Below are 19,464 nucleotides of genomic sequence, written 5' to 3' on the forward strand. Positions count from 1 at the left end.
TGGCTGACGGGCCCCAACGCAAAGCCTGTGCAATAGGTCATTACTGCTAATTGCCAGCGCTAGCCTCAGCTGTTAGGAAATTATTGCTAATGCATTTTACAGCCCTCCTTACAAGAAGTTATTAAGGAAGCCATCAGCAAGCAGGAGCAAATGCAGCGCAGAGGAGGGCCTCGGCGGAGCGGAGCCTTTCCCCACCGCGGTTGGGAGGGGAGGGAGCGGGGGGGGCCAGCGCGGCTGCTTCGGCGGAGCCTCAGCCGGCCTCAAACCGCTGTTTCTGGGGAGCTGTCTGGGTTTTTAGAGGTTGAGGCACGAGGGGAGTTTGGACGGTAAATGGGTGCGGCGCTAAGGGGCAGAAGCCCCAACTCGTCGCAGCTCAGAGGCGGTTTAGCATCCCGAAGCAGAAGCAGCGTTTGGGAGCCCTGTCCAGGGAGCGAGAAGAGCCGAGGAGCCCCGAGCTGCCCCAAGACCCTGCAGGCTCAGGGCACTTCTGGGACAGGGAGCGGGTCTGCGTTACCTGGCGCTTGGGGACTTACAGCGTGGCCGGGCCGGAGCGAGGGCTCGGCCCATTCCCAGCGCCCTTCAGTGCCCCCTCCGTGCGAGAGCCGGTCTCCCAGCCGCCGGCTCTCGGCCTCTCCTTCCTCCCGGGGAGCCCGTGTGCACCTAACCCGACCCCGCAGGCTCAGGAATGACAAACGCGGAGGGTAAGAACATCAACTCGTGTTTATTCCTCAAGTCTGTCAAATAAAAGCACAAGTTCTCGCTGGAAAAAGAGGAACGTTTGGAACACGCAGACGGCTACGCTGCTGAGGAGCCCTGGCCCGGGGCTCGCCGGCTGCGGCATGGCGCCCGCTCGGCCGTCTCTGCACCAGGCACGCGTCGTCACGCTGGCAAGAGGCTGTCTAGAGATGTAGTTCAAAAAAAACGGAGAAGAAAAAGACACAGCATCCCACTTTAATCTAACAGAAGAAATGGCTGCTTTTCTTTTTGCTATTGTTATAAATATCCCATCTTACTACCTGACAGCAAAAAAAATAACAACAATGAAGACATCTATTTTGTTCGGTCTGATATACAGATAAACTCTGCTGGAGCATGTAAGACCTCTACCACACCTCGGTGAAACTGTGGCCTCGTCGGGTGGCTATTGGCAAGCAGACGTGTCGAAGGGAGCAGTCAGGGCAAGGCAGCCGCCTGCCCCGGTTCGGGCACGGTCCCGCTGGGCGGCAGCCAGCGGCAGAGCCCCGGAGCCGCGTGCCGGCGTTTCTCAGCCGTTGCCTGCGTCTTGTAAAAGCAAATTCCTCATCCCGGGTGCTGGGTCACGTCGGAAAAATAAGCGGTGCGTGCTGGCAGAGGCGGCATTGCCCCGTGGTTCGGGCACTGCCGGGGGGTGAGGGGAGACGGTGCTCCCGGGCCCGGCTGCGCCCCGCGTCTCTCCGCCTGCTCGGCCCCGGGGACGGCGGGCGCTGGGGCGCGACGTCCCCCCCGGCGGCAGGCGCCGGCACCGGGGCTCGAGCAGGGCGGCAGGCCCCGGGGCAGCTAGCCCACGCTCAGCAGACGCTTTTGTCCCGCTAACGCAACCGCAGCTGGAATCAGAGAGGAACCTTTGCGGGGAGGGAGAGGGAGAGGAGCAACCAGGGAGGGGGGAAGGAGAGGGGCCGGGGGCTCAGGCGCAGGTCGCTTCCTGGCTGTCGATGGGGATCTCGCTGCCGCAGCTGCCGTCTCCGTACTGCTGGTAGGGGGGGATCTGGGGCGCCTCGATTATCAGCAGCCCCTCCGGAGACAGGGAGGCGAAGACCGTGACGGGATCCACCTCGTAGGGGAGCCTGGGGGGGAACAGAGAGAGGAGCGCATTTAGCAGCCAGCGGGCTCTGCAGCCGGGCTTTCCCCCTCGCGGCGTCCCACGGCCGGACGCCGAGCTGTGTCCCGCGTGCCCCCGCGGCCGTGGTGCCCCCCGCGCCTCCCCGCGGAAACCCTGCCCCGGGAAGGGCCGTATGGCCGCCGCGCAGCCCGGCTGAGGAGCCGGGGAAGGTCACCCCAGCCCGCGATGGGGAGAGCGGCCGTGCAGGGACGGTCACGCTCCCCTCGGTCGCGGACATCGGGGCCGGCCAGGCTTCCGCTGGGAAGCAGCGGTTGAGCCCCTGCGGCTGCTCAGGGAGCCAGGCGCCCCGCGCCGCAAACCTCCCGCCAAGGATATTCCCTCTCTGTCCGTGCCTCCATCGGTAACGCCACCGTTCCCTGCCTCCCGGGGACTCGGGAAGCGAGCCCTGCAAAGCGCCCTGGGAAGCCCAGGCCGGAGGACATCGCCGAGATGCAGACACTCGTCAGTGCCGAGGTAGCAGCGCCCCGGCAGCCTCCAGCCCCCCCGCCCACCCGGCAGCTGCGCAGCGCTCGCCCGAGCCCCGCGTTATCCTTGGTGCGAGCGGCAGTGCTCCGGGGATATTTAAAGCAGCCGCTTGGCCTGCCTCGCCGCGGCCGGGCGCTCTGTTTAATCTCCACGGCAGATATGTTTGACTGCACGTCACTCACAGCTTGTGCCGCTTGAGCTTCTGCGACGCCCGAGTAAATCATCTTTATGTTACAGCCTGCGTCACGGCAGAAGCCTTGCCCGTAAAAGGAGCCGCGGCGGCTGCTTCCTAAGGAGCTGCTGGCCGCGAGGCGAGGGAGGGGGTGCAGCGCCCACGGCGCCGGCAGCCCGAGGCCGGGCCTGGGTCCTGGCCCCAGGAACCGCGGCTTGCCGCGGGGGCCGAGTTTCAGGGATGGGGGGATGCGGAGGGACCCCGCGAGCCCAGCGCCAGCCTCCTGCGGCGGGGACGTCTCCCACGCACGCTGCCACGCGCCGGCGTGACCGCGCGGCTCCGGGCTCGCCCAGCGAGGGACGCGCCGCAGCGTTTCCCTGCCTCGGGACTCCCATTTCCTCTGCACGCCTTGCCATTGTCTTTACGAAATGAGCCATTTCTGTGAGGCAAAGCGATAGCAATCTAACTGGCATCATTCATACATATATATGTATATATACATATACAGATACATAAATAGATATACATATATATATAATTATGTGTTTTGGGTGTGAAGGTGATTTCAGCCCATCGCACCCTGCTAAACCCTGGAGGATGTGCTGGCATTTTGAGAGCAGCACCTTACATCTCTGCTCTGCTTCCCCTCATCCTGGCTGACTCCCAAACGCAGCCTGAGTCATGAAGGAGGCCAAATAAACATGCAGGAAAAGATCTCCTGCTTTGCCTTCATCAGGAAATCACTCCATACAGCCTGAGCCGGGAACGTATTTGCCCCAAAATACGTGTCTTCACTGGCAGCAGCCACAAGCATCACACAAAATGTATCAGTCGAGGCCTTTGGCTGCACGGTGGGAGACCCACCGCACGCACCCAGCAACTTGTCGGGCCTTGCTCAGCTTTGACTCGCCTGGTACCGCGAGGGATATTCGCAACACAAGCTGCGACCTGCAGCTCATCCCCGGCTGACACAAAAAATCAAGCACAGATGCCTGCAAATAAGGTTAAGAAGGAGCGTTCAGACTCTGCGGCTGGGAGGGGAGGAGACGCCCTGTGACTCGCAGGGCTCAGCGTCTGCAGTTCGCTGCTTCTGCAGGCAGCTTTCCCTGCGGTTTTTAAGTGTTTACTACGCCGGGGAGGCAGCCTGCTTGTTTGGCAGGCAGGGAAGAGGAGGCAAGAGAAGTTAAATAGCATGTCAATTCAGCGGTGGAGCAGGGAATAGATTCCAGGTCCCCCGACTCCCAAACATAACCTAAATTTTACTTCCAGGCAGCTCTTCACAGCCCACAGGAGAGAAGCTCTGCCCCGGCTCAGCCCACTGCTGTCAACAGCATTTGAGCGCAGCCTCTGACTTTACTAAACTGCGGGGAGCAGGAGGGGTTTGATAGCGAGCCAGAGAGCGTTTCATGCTCTCGGGGGCGGGGGACGAGACTTGCCAGCTCTCCTACACCCAGGTCGGCACCAGAGCCGTTTCCTGCCGCGGGAAGCCACGGCGATGCGGCGTCTGTGATACGTACTGGATTTTCTTCGTGAAGTTCTTGGAGACGATTCCTCCTTCCACCTGCTGCTCCTCATGTTTACCTGGAGGGAATGGGAATATTCAGCGTTAGCATCTCACGGGGCTATTTTTTCCCCAATAAGTTGTTGTTTTCCCTTTCCAAGCGGAAAATCTTCCCTCCCTGGCTGATTCGGGGAATTTCTCCCAGGACCCGCCCGCAGGAGCCCTTCTGGAAGAGGAAAACTTTCAGAAAAATGGTGCTGAAGGCCCCCCCAAATTGTTAAGGTTTAAGTCTAGCAGCCAACAGGCACCGTGGGAAGCAGCAGCTCCCTAATTTTGGGCGAAGGAGCCTTTCCCCCCGCTGCTGGACGCTCCCCAGCGTCTGAGGCTGCCTCCCGGCTGACAGCACCCTGCGGCAGGGCCTGCTCCCCCGGCTCCTCCCAAAGGAGGTTCTCAGCCGAGATATTGCGGCTCCCCAGATGCCCAAGCCAGGCCGGGAGCGGCGGGATCCTTCCCTGCCGTGACGCGGGGAACAGGCTTCGGCGGACGGTCCCCGCGGGGAAAGCTGCCAGCGCCGCTCCCGCGCGAGCGCGGCTGAGGGCCCGCGAGGATGCCAAACACAGCAAATCCTTAATGTGAAAGTGGGAAGAATCAAAACAAATAAATGATCATAAAATCCCTGTCTTGGGAAAAAAAAAGGGAAAGAGAAATTAAGGCGGTTTCAGGCAGCACCAAGTGCCAGGCTCTCCCCGAGGCGTGCGGGCCCGGGAGGAGGAGGAGGAGGAGGAGGAGGAGGGTGCCGGGCTGCTCGGGGAATTTGGCACCAGCCGGAGCAGGTCCCCCAGGCGCCGCGGCAGGCGGGAGGGTCGGGACCCCGCTCGGGGGACGTGGCTCCTGCAAAGCCGCTCTGGCCACTGTTTTGGGAGACAAGCCCGGCTGCGTCCCCGCGCGATGCCAGCAGCCGAGCCGCCGCGGGCCGGAGCTGGAAGCAGGGTCGCCTTCCTCGGCGGGTGGTAGCGATGTTTCCGGAGCGCGAGTCACCTGTCACCCCAATTGCAGTCCCCGAGAGCAGCACCCGCGTGGCAGCCGCGAGGCCGGCGGTGACGCAGCGGCGGGGGGGACGCTGCTGCCCCGCGGGGAGGCCGCGTCCCTCCTCCGGTGACCCTCCTCTGGGCCCGGGGGCCGTGCCGCAGGCCGGGGGCCGCTGCTCCCCACGCGGGGGTGCCCGGGGACGGCACAGACGCGTTGCCTCTCTGGCCAGATTTGATCAGCACGGCGCACACACCTGACCCCGCCGGCCTGATTTAAACCCATGACTCAGACGGTGGCTCAGACCCCAGAAACCACGAGATCTGCTTCAGAAACCACATCAGGGTCATAAAATACCGACTCTTTCCCTGTTTTCCCAAGCCCCCAGGGGGGTGGGGGGTGGTTTTACCTGCTGATCGCCCTTATTTCCAGTAAAAGCCTGGGGCCTGGCTTAACCCCACGCTGCCGACAGCTGCGCCTCAAGAAAAAGCCCCGGCCGCGGTGCCGTCTCCGGACGGCTCGGTGCCCCGCTCGCGGTGCTGGGCGCTGCCCGGGCACGCGCTGTCCCGCGTGGGGCGGCCGCCGGGCACAGCCCGGAGGTTAAAACCACCCTCGCAGCTCGCCAGGCCTCGTGGCAGAGCCCGGCTGTCTCAGCGGACCCGCGGGAACGTCCCCAGGATCAGTCCCCGGGTTCATCCCGACCGCAGCCTCCCCATCCGGCAGCACTGAGAACCCCAGATAAACACCCGGGGCTGCACCGGCACCCCCCGCCGCCCCCATGCCCCCACCCCGGCGCCCGGGCTGCCGCAGGCTCCTGCCTGCTGTGTATTTTCCCAGGAGCCCGTTAATTTTAAGGCTGCCTTAACTGCTGGGGAAGCAGGGTTGAATTTTACAGCAGTGCTGACGGCCCTTTGCTCTCCTCCCAGCACCCTCATTTCTGCCGGGCTTTAAAAAGCGCCTGTTTAACCCCTTCCCTCCCCGTGGCCCCCGCAGCCGCGCTGGGGCCCTGCGTGCCGGCAGCCGCCCCGCCGCTCGCCCCCGTAAAGGGACCTGCCCTCCCGACGCCGGGGCTCGGTAATGCGCTATAATTAACGGCAGCCGGCTCGGGGCCCCTCGCGGCAGCGCTGGCGCCCGGGTGCGTCGCCGCCCGCGAGGGCAGGACTCGGGGCGCTGTGCTCCGAGGAGCCTTCCCAGCGCCGAAGCGAAGCGGCGTCGGCCGGGGCAGGTCCGAGAGCCGGGCCGGCACCGACCGACACCGCTGGGACTCTGGGCCAAAAAATAAGGCTGATTTTTGCATTTTGCTTCTGGAGCCGCAGAGCACGGCTGGGGCAGGATCTCGATATAGATTTTCTTCCTAAGTCACCCGTCCTCCTCCCGGCCCCCGGGCGCCGCTCACCTGACACCTCCACGTAGCCGTCCTTGGTCTTGACCGTCAGCTCCTCGGGCTTGAAGCTGTGCACGTTGACGCACACCTTCCAGGGCTCGCGGGAGAAGGGCGCCGGGCTGCGGCTCTCGGGGTAGCCCCCGAAGTGGGCGCCGTAGCCGGGGCCCAGGCCCGAGGCGCGGGCCATGCCGGTGCGCAGCGGGCCCGGCCAGGTGGTGGTGAGCCGGGGCCGGGCCCAGTCGGGCCAGTCCGCGGTGAGGTCCCCGGGGAAGGGCGACATGCCGAAGTCGTCGTCCAGGAGGCGCGAGGTCAGGCCGGGCTCCCTGAAGGGGTCGCGGACGCTGCGGCGGCCGGGGTAGTGGCACGAGAAGGGCATCTGGCTGTCGGCCATGGCTGCCCGCGCTGCGACGGCGACGCCGCGCCAAGGGCCCTGAGCGTGGCCGGGGCTCGCCGCCTCCGCGCCCTCAGCGCTCGCCTCCCTGCTCCTGCCCGCGAACTTCCCCGGCGAGCGGCAGCGGCATCCACGGCGCGCCGGGCGCGGGGAGGGTCCGGCTCCGAGGCGGCGGCGGCGGCGGGATCCTCCCTCCCTCCGGAAGGACGAGATGAATAATTAAAAAAATAAGATCGATGCGGGGCTGAAGCGAGCCGAGGCTTTAAGAGCGCGGGGAGGCGGGAGGGAGCTCTCCGGGCGGCAGAAACGCTTCCTGTCTGGCTTCACTCCCAGGGACCGGGGAGAGGAAGGTGAAACTTCTCGGCGTGTAGAGGAGAAAAAAAAACCCGCAAAAGATAATTCCCAAGGTTAAAAGCCGCTTGCGCCCCGTCTCTCGCGCGCGCTCCCCTGCGCAACTGCCCGGCGGGCGCCGCAATAAATGCTGCCGCTCCGCGCCGAGAAACTTCGCTGCCCTTCCAGCCGGCGGGGCCAGCGCTATTTATACGTATTTTGGTGGCGGGGGAGGGAGGGGTGTTTTGCAATCCCTGCCTGTCAGTCGAGTATTTTGGAGCGGATGAAACAGCCGGGGAGAATCCGGGCCGTGGCAGCTGTTGGCCGGGCCCGGCCCCGGCGCAGCGCTGCGGCAGCTGCCCCCCGGCTCGCTAAAAATAGCCCCCCGGCTCCGGGGCGGCTGCTCTCGCCTCACCATCACCCTTTAAAAATACGGGCCGTGGCGGGGCCGGGCCCCTCACCGCCAGGCCGCCTGCCCTGGGGTGGTATGGCAGCACGCTGGGAAGGGGGTCCCCGCGGGCCGCCCCCGCCGTGGGGAGCATGGCCGCGTGTGGGGGGACCTGCCCTAGATCTGGGCCGGGGGCGACTGCCAGGCGCCAGACGAGGCCACACGGTGCCGCAGCCTGGGAACGGCAGCACCCAGGGCCGGCATCCCCTCACGATGGCGGTGCCAGCCACCCCCTACGGCAGCGCCATTCCCTCGCCACGATGGCACCGGTCCCTCACGGCACCACCATCCTCTCATGGCCACAGCCCCATCCCCTCGTGCTGCGCCATCCCCTCATGACGGTGGTGCCACCCCCTCATGATGGCAGCACCATCCCCTCACGACACCACCACCCCCTCATGATGGCGTCACCACCCCCTCATGATGGCGGCACCATCCCCTCACGACACCACCACCCCCTCATGATGGCGTCACCACCCCCTCATGATGGCGGCACCATCCCCTCACGACACCACCACCCCCTCATGATGGTGGCACCATCCCCTCACAACACCGCCATCTCCTCACAACACCGCCAGCCCCTCACGATGGTGCCGCCATCCCCCCATGACACCACCATCCCCTCACGATAGTGCCGCCATCTCCTCACGCCACCGCCAGCCCCTCATGATGGTGCCGCCATCTCCTCACGCCACCACCAGCCCCTCACGGTGGCGGCACCACCTCCTCCTCCTCGGCCTTCCTCCCCCATGCGCCCCGGCCCTGCTGCGAGCGCCCTGTGCGAGCAGGGTGCAGCGGCCGCGGCGGCGGTGCTAATTACAGGGCAGGGAGCCGGGCACCCACCGCCGGTGCCGCCACCCCAACACCGGCCCCTGCACCGCCGCGGGGACGGACAGAGGATCCCGCAGGGTGGATGTGGTCCGGGGTGGAGGGCAGGGAGGCTGCCATGCTCCCGGGGTCTCCAGCGGACGGGGCAAGGCGTTGGGCCCGGCCCTCGCCGCCGCGCTAGCAGGTGCCTCCCAGCACCTCCAGCTCAGCGTTTCCCCCCTGTGCTGCCGGCCGCACTCCCTCCCCGGCCAGGAATCCTCCCGGCTTCCTTGTTTATCCCCATTAGTCACGCTTCCCCTCCGAGCCATCCCGATTTAGCTCCTGTTGTCACTCCACATCTCCCCATCGCCTCCCGCTGCCTGGAGCCGCCACGTCAGCTCCGGGGAGCGCAGCGCTGAGGCCGCCCCTCCCTGCCAAGCCGCCCCGGGGCAGGTCCACCCTGCCATGGCCCCTCGCACCGGGGGGAGGTGGGAATGGCGCAGGGACCCCGTCTGGGTGCCCGGGCCCCCACCTTGGGCCCTGCGTGGCCGGAGAGGTGCGATGCACCGGTGCGAGTGCGCATGCAATGCCCCCTGCAAGGCCCGGGCTGCTCCAGGTCCCCACGCTCACGTCCCCGTCCCCAGCGCCAGCCGGGAGGGCGGCGAGGGCAGGACGCGTGCTGCAGCCCCACCGCCAGCTCCCGGCTCCCGGCCCCACTGCGGGGTGCCCGCCGGCGAGGAGAGTAAGCTCGAGTCGTTAGCCGCCCCACGGCTGCCATGGGCCTTTGGGACTACTCACATCCCGGGCGGGGGCCTCCCCGCCACCCCCTTGCTCACCGGAGCGGAGGCCGTGGGGAAGAGAGGGCTGCCAGAAACGCCAGCCCACATGGCAGCCTGGGCTCCAGCCAGTCCTCGGCAGCTCGGACCACAGGCAGGTGCCTTTCGCTATCGGAGCAGCTGAAACCACCCAAAATACCCCGCCGCGCTCAAGCGTATCCGAAAGGAACGGGACAGACCAGGTTGCGGCGAGAACTAAATACTGTCTGAACCTTTATTTGGACCCTTTTTCTAAACAGGCTAACAACTTAAATACCTCAGGAAGACTAAAGAATACAGTATGTGTTTCAATGGAGATCGAAGGTAGTTTTACAATGCAGTCAAATGAACAGATGTGCCGGTATAATTTGGTAAGGAATTGACCCACAGGCAAGAACAGAGACACCATTTCCCTAGCGGCTTTTCTCCTGTCTTTGCTTCGTTCTAAGTCTTCCCAGTTCCTGGCATTCACACGTGGAGACCTGCCACTGGGGCCCTGAGGATCCCGGGCTGAGGAGGTTCAGGATATTGTTCTCTGAGGAATAGCCCAAAAGTCAATAACTCAGCTTTCCCACGTGAGATTCGGTGCCCCGGACCTCTGGAGGTGACATCCTTGCACCAGTAACCAAGGGCTTCTAGAGAAAACCACCTGCTGCCTCCTAAGACGACAAGCAGGACGTTTCAGGACAAAGCTTTGACTACAACAGTGGAAGCACCAGTGCTTCCAAGAGCCTCCTGGTCACGTGCAAACTTCCAGGTAGCAGCAAAAGTCATAGGAATTATTTATTCTCTAGTAAAGAAGTAATAAAACCCACTGGACACTAAAGGGCAAAGTCTTCAGTTAGGCACCTAAATCCATCTCTTGTTCAAATGAATAGCCTGATTTCACAGAAGGCTGAGCCCCCCCCCCCCGGCTCCTGGCAGCCACCCAGGAGGAGCTCAGCACACTTGCCACCCCAGTTGCTTCCCGAGCGCTGGAAGGGAGCTGAACCTTGGCACCCGGCCTGGAAGGGCAAGCGTGTCCCACTCCAGCTGTCACGGCAGCGACCGTGGTTTCAGTGAAGTTGCACTGAAACAGCTTACATTTCTAGTGCATCCCGTGCCTTGTTTCAAACCAGGGTGAGGAAGCCCGAGGAAAGCTCCAGTCCTGGCATGGCCACCTTGCCCGATCTCGCTTTTGGGGAAAGGCCTGGGAAAGAAGCAAAGCAGGGCACAACACAAGGAAGAACGGCTCCAGGAGGCGGTGGGGTGGACATCCCGGGGCCTTGCTTCAGCGCCTGGTAGAAGCGTGCTGTGCCACTGAGGCAAGGCACTCTGCCTTCCCTGAGCTCTTCCTTGCGCTGATGAAGGGGCGGTAATCCTCCCCTTTCCCCACAATGACCACCAAGAGCCACGAGGGGATCAGTGGGGAGAGATCAGAGATCTCGGGGGGATCTTTGGTGATCCAGGCTGTGCTGTACGGCACGGAGGATGAAGAGCAAGTTCACGCTCTCCAGCAGTGCCTCAGCTGCAGGCTGGCCTGCCGCTTCCAAATGCCTAGCACCTTTCCGAGGAACTGCGATTTGTTAACAGAAACTGGTGCAAAGAGATGGAGGATTTTCCCCTGCTCTGTTCATATCCATTTAAATGAGGTTTCTCCCTAAATTACTGGTGGTTGAGCCCCATGTAAGCCTCATTTGCCTGCCAGATGCCTCCTTTCTGGCAGATGCCAGAGTAACTTGCCTCTCTGATAACCTCTCTCCAGCGTATATGGCAACACCTCACTTTGTTATGAAAGACTCCTATCTCCATGGACCCAGTGGCAAGACCCAAACAGCTTTAAGTAATGCTCAATAAATAGAAGAAATAAATATTAAATAACAGGCTAAGTCCTCTCAGCCTTTTCAATATGTACAATGCATAGCAAAATAACATCAATTGGCTATTGCAGACAACAGTTTGGTACAACTTAAGTCCCCGAAACAACAAAAAACATTGAAAAAAGTTGCAATCGGTATAAAGCAAAGAACAACCAAGTGCTGTAACCTTTGAGGAAAAGAAGTACACAACAGTGCTTGGAAATACCCCTTATCCTTGCTTTTCAAAGCTGCAGAGACTGTGCTGGGTTTGCTGGAGCCTGGCCTCCGAGCTTGGTTTGGGAGTGGGGAAACTAGCCGCACTCGAGTAGCGGGACAAGGTGGGGTCCAGCCAGCGGGGAGAGCGGCCCCAGTGACTCCAGGTTCCTGGGGGATATCTGGAGCTGAACGATGGTCTCTGCAGCGCCCGGGGGGGCCTGGAGAGCAACACCCAGGAGCTGAGCTGTGCTGCACATCAGGAGCGCTGGGTCTCGTGCTCCACCACAGCAAGGCAACCAGGGCATTTGGGGGGATGGAAACAAAACTGTGGGCAGGAGGCAGCCCTCATGAATGAGGAAAGAAAAGCCCTCAGGAGCAACTGGCCAGCCTCAAGGGAGCAGTGACCTGCATACAGTGAAGTGACCACATCGCGTTTCCGCCGGAGGAAAGCCGCTCTCTGCGGAGAGCGGCAGCAGCAATCTGAGGTGCCAGATGTAGAGCAAAAATTCCTTAAAAGCAACGAATGAGCAAAACAACATTAAAAAAAGAGGAAGAAGGAAAAAAAAAAAAGCACTGGCAAAAGGCACAGAGACAGAAAAGCTCACGGGCTTCTCACAGACTGACAGAAAATCCAATTGTCAACTGACAGGGAGGACAATGTTCCAGATTGTACTGAAAATCTTAAATAAATTAAAAAAATAAATACCACCACTGAGGGAAATATATATGTATATGCACATATAAACATGCACATATACGTATACAGACACACATATACAGACACATACACGCAGAGACTTGGTTAGGTCCTGTCACCGGAGATCTGATTTTGCAAGCGTTTCCAGGACCGATTGCTCTCCCACGCTCTCGCGTCGGTAGGTTTTCAGGCGTGGGTCGTCCCTCCACAACAAACACAGGGAAGTCCTAGCGACGGCATCTTCCCAGGGAAACCAGCAGCGCCTTTCGGAGGAGCTCGGTTTCGGGCTGTGCCCTGGCTCGAGGAGCCAAGGGAAACAGCGGCGGCAGCCAGCTGGCACCTGCGGAGCGCTGCCACGAGCACGGGCCGGGCGCGACTTCCCGTCGCAGCGCTGCAAATCCCCTTCGCTCGTGCGCTCGGCGGGAGAGGCGGAGGAAGCCGCGGGGCTCTTGCCGTTTCCTCCGCGAGAGCCCAGAACCTCTGTTCACAGCCATCGGTTTCCAGTACAAATCTAATGACAAACCCTAGGTTTTTAACAGGAAAAACAAACAACAAAACAACAAAACACCCTCTCCCTTGCATCCCTCGGACCATCACACGCTTTCCACCTTGCTCCGGGGAGCGCAGCTGGACGCACACATCCAGGCAGCGCCCTGCCGCAGGCTGCACCAGGAGCTGCTGCCCCTTCCCCAGGGACACAGGGCTCATGCCGTTCGCGGGCCAGTGCTGTAAACCTTCAGGCATGAACAGTGGCATGGATACATTCAAACAAACAAACAGATCCAAAAATAACTTATTGTTCCCCCAAAAAATAGAATAAATAAATACTGTTAACGGCAACCACTTGCATCCATTCTGACATACAATTAAAAATAGAATAATAATAATAATAATAAATAAATAAGTTAAGAGGTGTACTCCAATACAAGTCTGACCGGGAAACCCCAGGAGAGTTTAGCTGCCGTGGACTGCACGATCGGAGGCAGTGCTGCAAGCGCGGAGCAGCACGCCTGGCACAGAGCTGCCGTAAGCCCAGCGCAGCCCTTGGCGTCAGCTCCTTTCCCATGATCGACGCACGCTGCTCCCCTTGACGTGGTGCCTTGTTCGCCTGTCCCCGTCAACAGGGGACTCAGCTCAACGCTGTGTCTTGATATTTACACCAGTTCCGCAAAGCTGCTTCTTTTCTTTTCTCCACCTGGCTCTCTGCTTCGCTGCTGCAGGTGCGCATGCGTGTCGGGGGTGCTAAGGGGCACGAGGCTACTCCTGTAAAATCACTAGATTTGGGGTCTGGGTTTTGGTGTCCAGCCAGCGTGATCAGGTCTTCCCAGGGAGCGGAAGGACAGGGTGTTTGGAGATCAAGCTGGGGGAGACTCTTTGGGGGAGAAGCACAAGGTTTCCCCTTTACAGGGAAGGGACCTTGCTGCAGAAGACCACTGGCAGCGGGGTGCCCTGGGCAGCCGGCACCCCACTGCTGCCTATACGAGTGCTTCACAACCCAGCAAACACCCACTTCTGAGCCCTCAATCACAGCCTTAAACGGTTTCCTCGGCCCTGCCAAGAGCGGTCGTTTCCACATGGGGAGGGTGGCCTCCTGGGACTCGGCCACGTGGCCTCCTGAAGCCACCAACCTCAGCAGCAACCCTGAACGGTGACGTGTGTGTACACACACATGCAGCCACACACTGCTGCCCTCAGCCTCAGATCACCTGCACAGAGCGAGGCAGCAGGCGATGAGCCTGGGGAAAAGGGGGCTCTCGGGGCTGAAGGCACGAGCCCAGGGGATCAGCAGGGGTAGGCTACCTGCAGACAGGGACCCCCAGCATAAAACCGCCTCTTGCACTGCCCAGGTACACGTGCAACACACACTGCTGTGCTTGCTAACAGACAACACGTGCTTACACGCTTGGTGAGAGGGAATTCAGATCCATGAGAACAACACGTTGCCCCTGGCCTTCCTCCGCGCACAGCTTAGCCCGTTTACCTGTGCCAGCAGCCCCGGGGGCTGCAGGTAGTGCTGTAGCGGGTGAGCTTGCAGCTCTCTATACCCCCTTCCTTTTCCTCTTGCAGCTCTCCATGCCCCCTCCTTCTCCTCTTGCAGCTCTCCATGCCCCCCTCCTTCTCCTCTTGCAGCTCTCCATGCCCCCCTCCTTCTCCTCTTGCAGATGCCGCCTCCACTTAGCCCTTTTTTGTGACACTTAAAGGACACACCTCCTTGACTCATTAACTCCAGCTCGTTAATAAGCATGCCGGATGGAAGGGGAGGGGATGGAAAAAGGGAGGGAGGGCAGGCTTAATCCCAAATTAGCTTCTCTAAGCACCCAGGTGTTGTAAGAGAAAGAAACTCCTCAGCACCAGCTCAGCCTGTGCGGGGAGAAGCCTTTGTTACCCTGCGAAACACAGTAATTGCCCAGCCAGCTGGGCTGGCAGCGCTGGCAGGGAGACAAAAACGCGGGGCCCAGGGCAGCGAGCGGCTCCTTGGAAAAATGGGCCATTAGCGGAGCCCCCCTTGGTCCTGCGCCATCCTCCCGCCGAGGCCCCGGGAGCGCGGGTGCTCCCTGCCGCAGCTCTGCGCCCAGGGAAGAGCATTGGGAGGGCGGGAAGGCGGAGGGGCCGACGGACTGCTCCATAGCCCCATGGCTGGAGCTGGGACCGGAGTCCTTCCGGCTGCGTGCAGCGCGAGCAATGGAAAACATCCCCTTGCCTTATGCGGGCAGACGGGGAGGGAGCGCCCGGGCTGCTCCGCCTGCTAATCCGGCCTTTGAGGGGCACCTGACAGCCTCAAGGCAAAATGATTTCCTGAAATCCCCCTGGTGCTGCTTAAAATTGCTGCCTGTTGCCAGAGAGGGAAGTTGCGATCCCCTGGCTCGTGCAACATGCTCTTAACCCTGTGCACCCCGGCTCGCCGAAGCGGCTCTCGCCAGCCCCTGCTGCAGCAGCGTAGAGGACGCAGAGGACAAACGTGCCCCGTGGCAGGATGGCCTCAGCCCCGGGGACACCCCTCTGCCTTTGCGCCGACCGGCACAAACCCGGGGCGCGATGCCTCTGCCCCGAGCGCGGCGTGCTGCTGGCCTGCCTGGGCAGGACGGGGAGAGCTGGCCCCGTCCGCAGCCCCCGGGGTGGGGGCGGCTGGGCGGCTGCAGACGAGGGTGCTGAGTTGCTCGTGCTACACCCCTCAGCTAGGGCGTCTTGCTGGGATTAACCCAGCGTCCTCTCTCCCTGCGGTGCCACCAGCCATGCGCAGCTCCCCGGCAAGGATCCCCTTAAAAAACCAAACAAACAACCCCCAAACTGCAAGAGGGGTCCTCCAAGACAGCAAACCCAACCCGGGCCCCACGACTCCAACATCTGCGCTGCACCCGCCCCTCAGAGCGCCGTGCGGTGCCGGCTCCCCGCTCCCGCTGCACCCCACCAGCCCCGCGTCTGCATCGGACCTCCGCAGCGCGCTCACGAGCGAGTCGCAGCGCGGGCAGGGGAACAAAACACGACCCGCTGACAGACGAACCCACGCCTGGGAGGAAAGGACAGGGGGAAGGGGGTAGCTTGCTTTTCTGCAGGAATCACGTCAGGAGGGATTTCTAGCCTTCTATTTATAGCAGGGACTGGCTGACTGGCAACAAATAAATTATCTCTCATGGCAGAGGCCTGCTGCAGAGCGGGCAGAAACTCTGGAGGAGAAACCCAAGGGCCCTGGTATTTGCCTTAGCAGAGACAGGCTCACCCCCACGCATCACCAAAGCCTTCCAGCCAATTCCTCCCTAACCGTGACTCTCCCTCCCATGGAAATTATTTTGCTGGCTCTTGGTTTGGCAGGAGAAAAGCAAGCAGCTAAATGCTCTCTTTTGGACCAACTGCTAGTGCTTGGAGAAAGGACAACGATGGGGTGGGTGGAGCAGGTCTGCCATTAGAGACCCTCTGTAGAGCCTTGACCCTCCTTCTGGCGCTGGCCCGGGGAGCGGGGACGTCCCCCACGCTCTGCGAGGCCACGAAGGATCCTGCCTCCTCGTGGGGTTGCGCCGGGCGCACGAGGGCTCTTACTCTGAACTGCGGACGGGAGACCCGGCACTGCCACCACATCAGGATCGGGGATGATTGTTATCGATGGCCAGGTAGGTGGGAAGGAAGTGGAGAATGCCAGGAATCTGGAGACAACGTCGGCGTGCGAGCCGTCGCCGGCACTCCCTAGCGACGGAGGCTGTCGGAGCTGCCTCCTGAGTCAGAGCTCTTGCTCCTGCTGCGGCTGCTTCTGGGGCCTGAACTCCGGCTGCGGCTCCTGCCGTTGTCGCTGCTGCTGCTCCAACTTCGGCTCCGGCTCGTCCGGTAGCTGGAGTAGCTCCGGCTCCGGCTCCGGCTCGGGGAGCGGCTAAAGCTGCTGTACCAGGAGGAGTAGCTGCTGGCGCTGCTGGAGGAGGACGGACTGGGCCGGTAGTAGGGGATGGGGCGTTTGCGGGCACTGTGGGGACACAACGAGACATGGGTTATGGGTAACGCAAGGACAGACCCAATGCCGAATTCTCCAGAAAGCACTTCTGCTTTTGTGCAGTTCTGCACAACACCTCCTAAAAGGGGAAGAACCAGGATAGCTGATAGGCCTTGGGACTCAAACCGCCCACCTCCAAGGCCCTGGGACATGCCCTGGGAGATGCCCCAAGCACCATGTATGCGGCCAGCCTCCCTCGTGGTCTCTGCTTGGAACAGCCTGATACCGTCCCAAAGAGCCCTCGGCTCGAGGGCTGGAGAAGTCACCTGGATGGTGAGGAGTAAAGGCTTTCTGTCACCCAGTGTTTGGCTCCTCCTTCTTTGTGGGAGATCTATCGCAATGAAAATCCTCCCTGGAAAGTCTGGGAGGGTGCACCCAGTATCTGACGGGTCAGTCCCTGCTGTGATTTCATCCACCTTATTTCTTCACCTGCTGTAAACGAGAACCCCTGCCTCCCTCTGCCGCCGTCTGCAAAATGCCAGGCCCCCGGAAGGCCAGAAAGGCGTGCTGATCCGGCTCAGGGAAACCGGTCTCCTGCTCAGGCTGGGAGAGCAACCTCCTCTGGTGAGGGCTGGGGCCAAGGAAGATCCCATTTCCCCCCAAGGGAGTTAGGGCTCAGCAGGTCTCCCAGGGACGGGAGTGTGTCCCTCTACCTTGTGATGCGCCGAGCTTCCAGGTGGCTGGGAGAATCTCTCCTGCGTTTCCTCAGGGGCGAATAGGACCTCTGTCGCCGCCTCCGGTCACGCTCCCTGTGCGACTCCTTCTCACTGGAGCCGTACTTGTGCTCTCTCTCACGGTCTCTGAGGAAGAACCAGTTTGGACACTGTCACCGCTGGGTTTTCACGCGTGCAGTTGGCTGGGTGGGCTTTGAACACGGGGGCAATCACCCATGCAGGGACTGGTGAGTGGAGGACATTCAGCTCCAAGAGGGATCTACTCCAAGCTAAATATTCTAGCGGCATCAGCTCTGCACAGCCCGCTTAGCTGGACAGGAGACGCTCATCCAGCCTGACAGATGGGCACCCGCTAATTGTGGGCTGCCTGGAGGTTTTCGGCAGCGTGTCCTCGTGGCCCTGAGCTGATGCGCCTTCCACGTGCCCATCTCTGTGGACGCACTCTGCGTTTCCCCGGCGCCGCTGAAACTGCTCTTGCTGGCTGTGCTGCAGCAGAGGGTGAGGGCAACCCTCGCTGCCGGCTCCCCGTTGCGGAGGGCCCCAGGGGACCCAGCAAGGCTGGGCAGCGTTCCTGGCGGAGGCTGGCTCGGCAGAGCTCTCCGTCAGGAGTGCCGGTGTTGCTATGGTTTTACCTTACGCTGAATCCCCGTACATGTCAGCTCAGGCCCTTCCTCACCTCCCTAGCTCATTCCAAACACCCCTTTCCCTGCTCAACGTCATCTGCAAAGCGACACTACAGCTCAAGGGCCGTATCCTTGCACGCAGGGCACCCATCCTCCTGCACCGGGTGCAGGGACTGTCCCAGCCTGCAGGAATCACACCCTGGAAACACAACAGCGTTTTAACAGTGTGAAACTCTCACGTCATGCCCAGCAGCAGCCGGGGGACTTGCTGTCGCCCGCCCTCAGCAGCGGGGCAGCGCGTGGGGCGCGAGGCGGCTTGCCGGGCCCCCGCGAGTCTTGCACGGCTCCCCGCGGGAGCTGCTCTCGAGGGCAGCGCTCCCCAGGACAGCAGGCAAGTGGCAGAGATGTTACCAGAAAAAAACGCCCCGAGGGAAGGTGAGGGAGCAGTCTGGGCCTGCCAGGACGAACCAGCAGGTACGCTGGAGTCCCACCAAGCCACTGAGGCAGCTGGAAAGCACGAGACGCCAGACAGGGCGGGAGGAGACAGCTGTACCTGCCAGGGCTGTAGCGGGAGTAACTGGGGCTCCGACGAGGCCTTGAGCTCCTGCTCCCAGGACTTTTTCTGCAGGACTTGGACGAATAGCTGGGGGAACGTGAATAAGACCTGGGGATAGGCGAGAACCAGAAGAGTTAAAGATCCCGCAGGTGAGGCTGCAACAGACTCCTCTGAATCTGGGCACCTGGGGGAAGGGGTGCCCCACATTTGAGGCTCTCAGCCCAGCTCTGGAGGAAGCAGTTCCCCCCAAGCTGTGCAGATCCCTGGGCCCCCCCCCCAAATTCTTGTCCCCCTTCCCTGAGGGGCCTGCCAGGCTGCAAGAGCTGGACATTGCCCAGGGTCACAGGGACAGCTCTTTAAATTGACCTCACCTCTTCCCTGAAGAGCAGGATCTGCTTCGGGAGTACCTGGGGGAGGCCTTGCGGTGCAAGGAGCGGCAGCGGCTGGAGCGGCTGGAGCCGGGGGAGGACCTGCCCGTGCTGCCGGACGACTCGCTGCGGGAGCTCGGCCTCAGCGGGGAGCTGTGGGCTGGGGACGTGAGGAAGCTTCGCTTCTTCTCCGAGCAGCCAAGATACAGAGACAGGCACCCTCTGCAAACATACGTTTGGACAGCCACTGAGGCTGTGGTTGAGCTGGGACCAGTCCCTGGCCGTGGGGAGCACCACGCTTCAGCTAGCAGTACTCCCGTCCTCCCGTTCCCCACCTGGGGATAAAAAACCTCCCAGCTTCCTAAGTTCCTGCTGCAGGAGACACATTGCATGGGTCGTGGCACAAGAGCCACCCTCCAGGCTGGTGCCAGGGACAGGCTGTGGGAGAGGTGTAAGGTGGCGTTGGTGCCTTCTCCTGTGGTCCTGCTGGATGGCAGATCTTCTGCTCCACGACCAACACAGCAGATGTGTCTGGTTGGCAGAGCGTGGGCCAGGCCAGTGAGCTGTACAGGCCCTTGGGCGGGGAGCAAGGCGGGGAGAAATCCTGGAGCAGGGAAAAGGTGGAGCGTGGCAGGGCAAAGGCACGTGATCCCGGCCTGGCCGTGGAGCTGCACGGGCGGGAAGCGAGTGTGAGCGTCCCATCGCCTTTGCACGAGGCTGCAGGAATTCCTCCGGCTCCAGGAGACGTGCCCTGGTTCTGAACTGGGGTTAGCCCAGCGGTGAGCCGCCCTACCAAA

General features: G+C 61.7%; 2 protein-coding genes across 6 annotated transcripts in view; both read right to left on the reverse strand.

Moving 5' to 3' along the window:
- Window positions 1-702: 702 nt before the first annotated feature.
- Window positions 703-7,357, reverse strand: HSPB8 (heat shock protein family B (small) member 8). The gene is made up of 3 exons (XM_026119065.2): window positions 6,440-7,357; window positions 4,034-4,097; window positions 703-1,823 (listed from the first exon to the last, which is right to left on the reverse strand). Exons 1-3 carry the CDS (start codon window positions 6,816-6,818, stop codon window positions 1,664-1,666), a joined length of 603 nt encoding a protein of 200 aa, XP_025974850.1. The 5' UTR covers window positions 6,819-7,357; the 3' UTR covers window positions 703-1,663.
- A 2,070-nt stretch (window positions 7,358-9,427) lies between these two features.
- Window positions 9,428-19,464, reverse strand: part of SRRM4 (serine/arginine repetitive matrix 4) — a 42,567-nt gene continuing 32,530 nt past the window's right edge. For 3 of the 5 annotated variants that reach the window (XM_064522288.1, XM_064522287.1, XM_026119037.2), the window contains 4 exons: window positions 18,671-19,456; window positions 18,297-18,407; window positions 17,100-17,246; window positions 9,428-16,419 (listed from right to left, as the gene is read on the reverse strand). In XM_064522288.1, coding sequence (XP_064378358.1) covers window positions 16,149-16,419; window positions 17,100-17,246; window positions 18,297-18,407; window positions 18,671-19,456 — 1,315 coding nt within the window. In that variant the 3' untranslated portion in view covers window positions 9,428-16,148. The remainder of the gene's footprint in view (window positions 16,420-17,099; window positions 17,247-18,296; window positions 18,408-18,670; window positions 19,457-19,464) is intronic. The other 2 variants (XM_026119034.2, XM_064522289.1) reach the window with 2 other exon arrangements.

The sequence above is a fragment of the Dromaius novaehollandiae genome, chromosome 17 (genome assembly GCF_036370855.1).
Source record: "Dromaius novaehollandiae isolate bDroNov1 chromosome 17, bDroNov1.hap1, whole genome shotgun sequence".
NCBI classification, from domain to species: Eukaryota; Metazoa; Chordata; class Aves; order Casuariiformes; family Dromaiidae; genus Dromaius; species Dromaius novaehollandiae.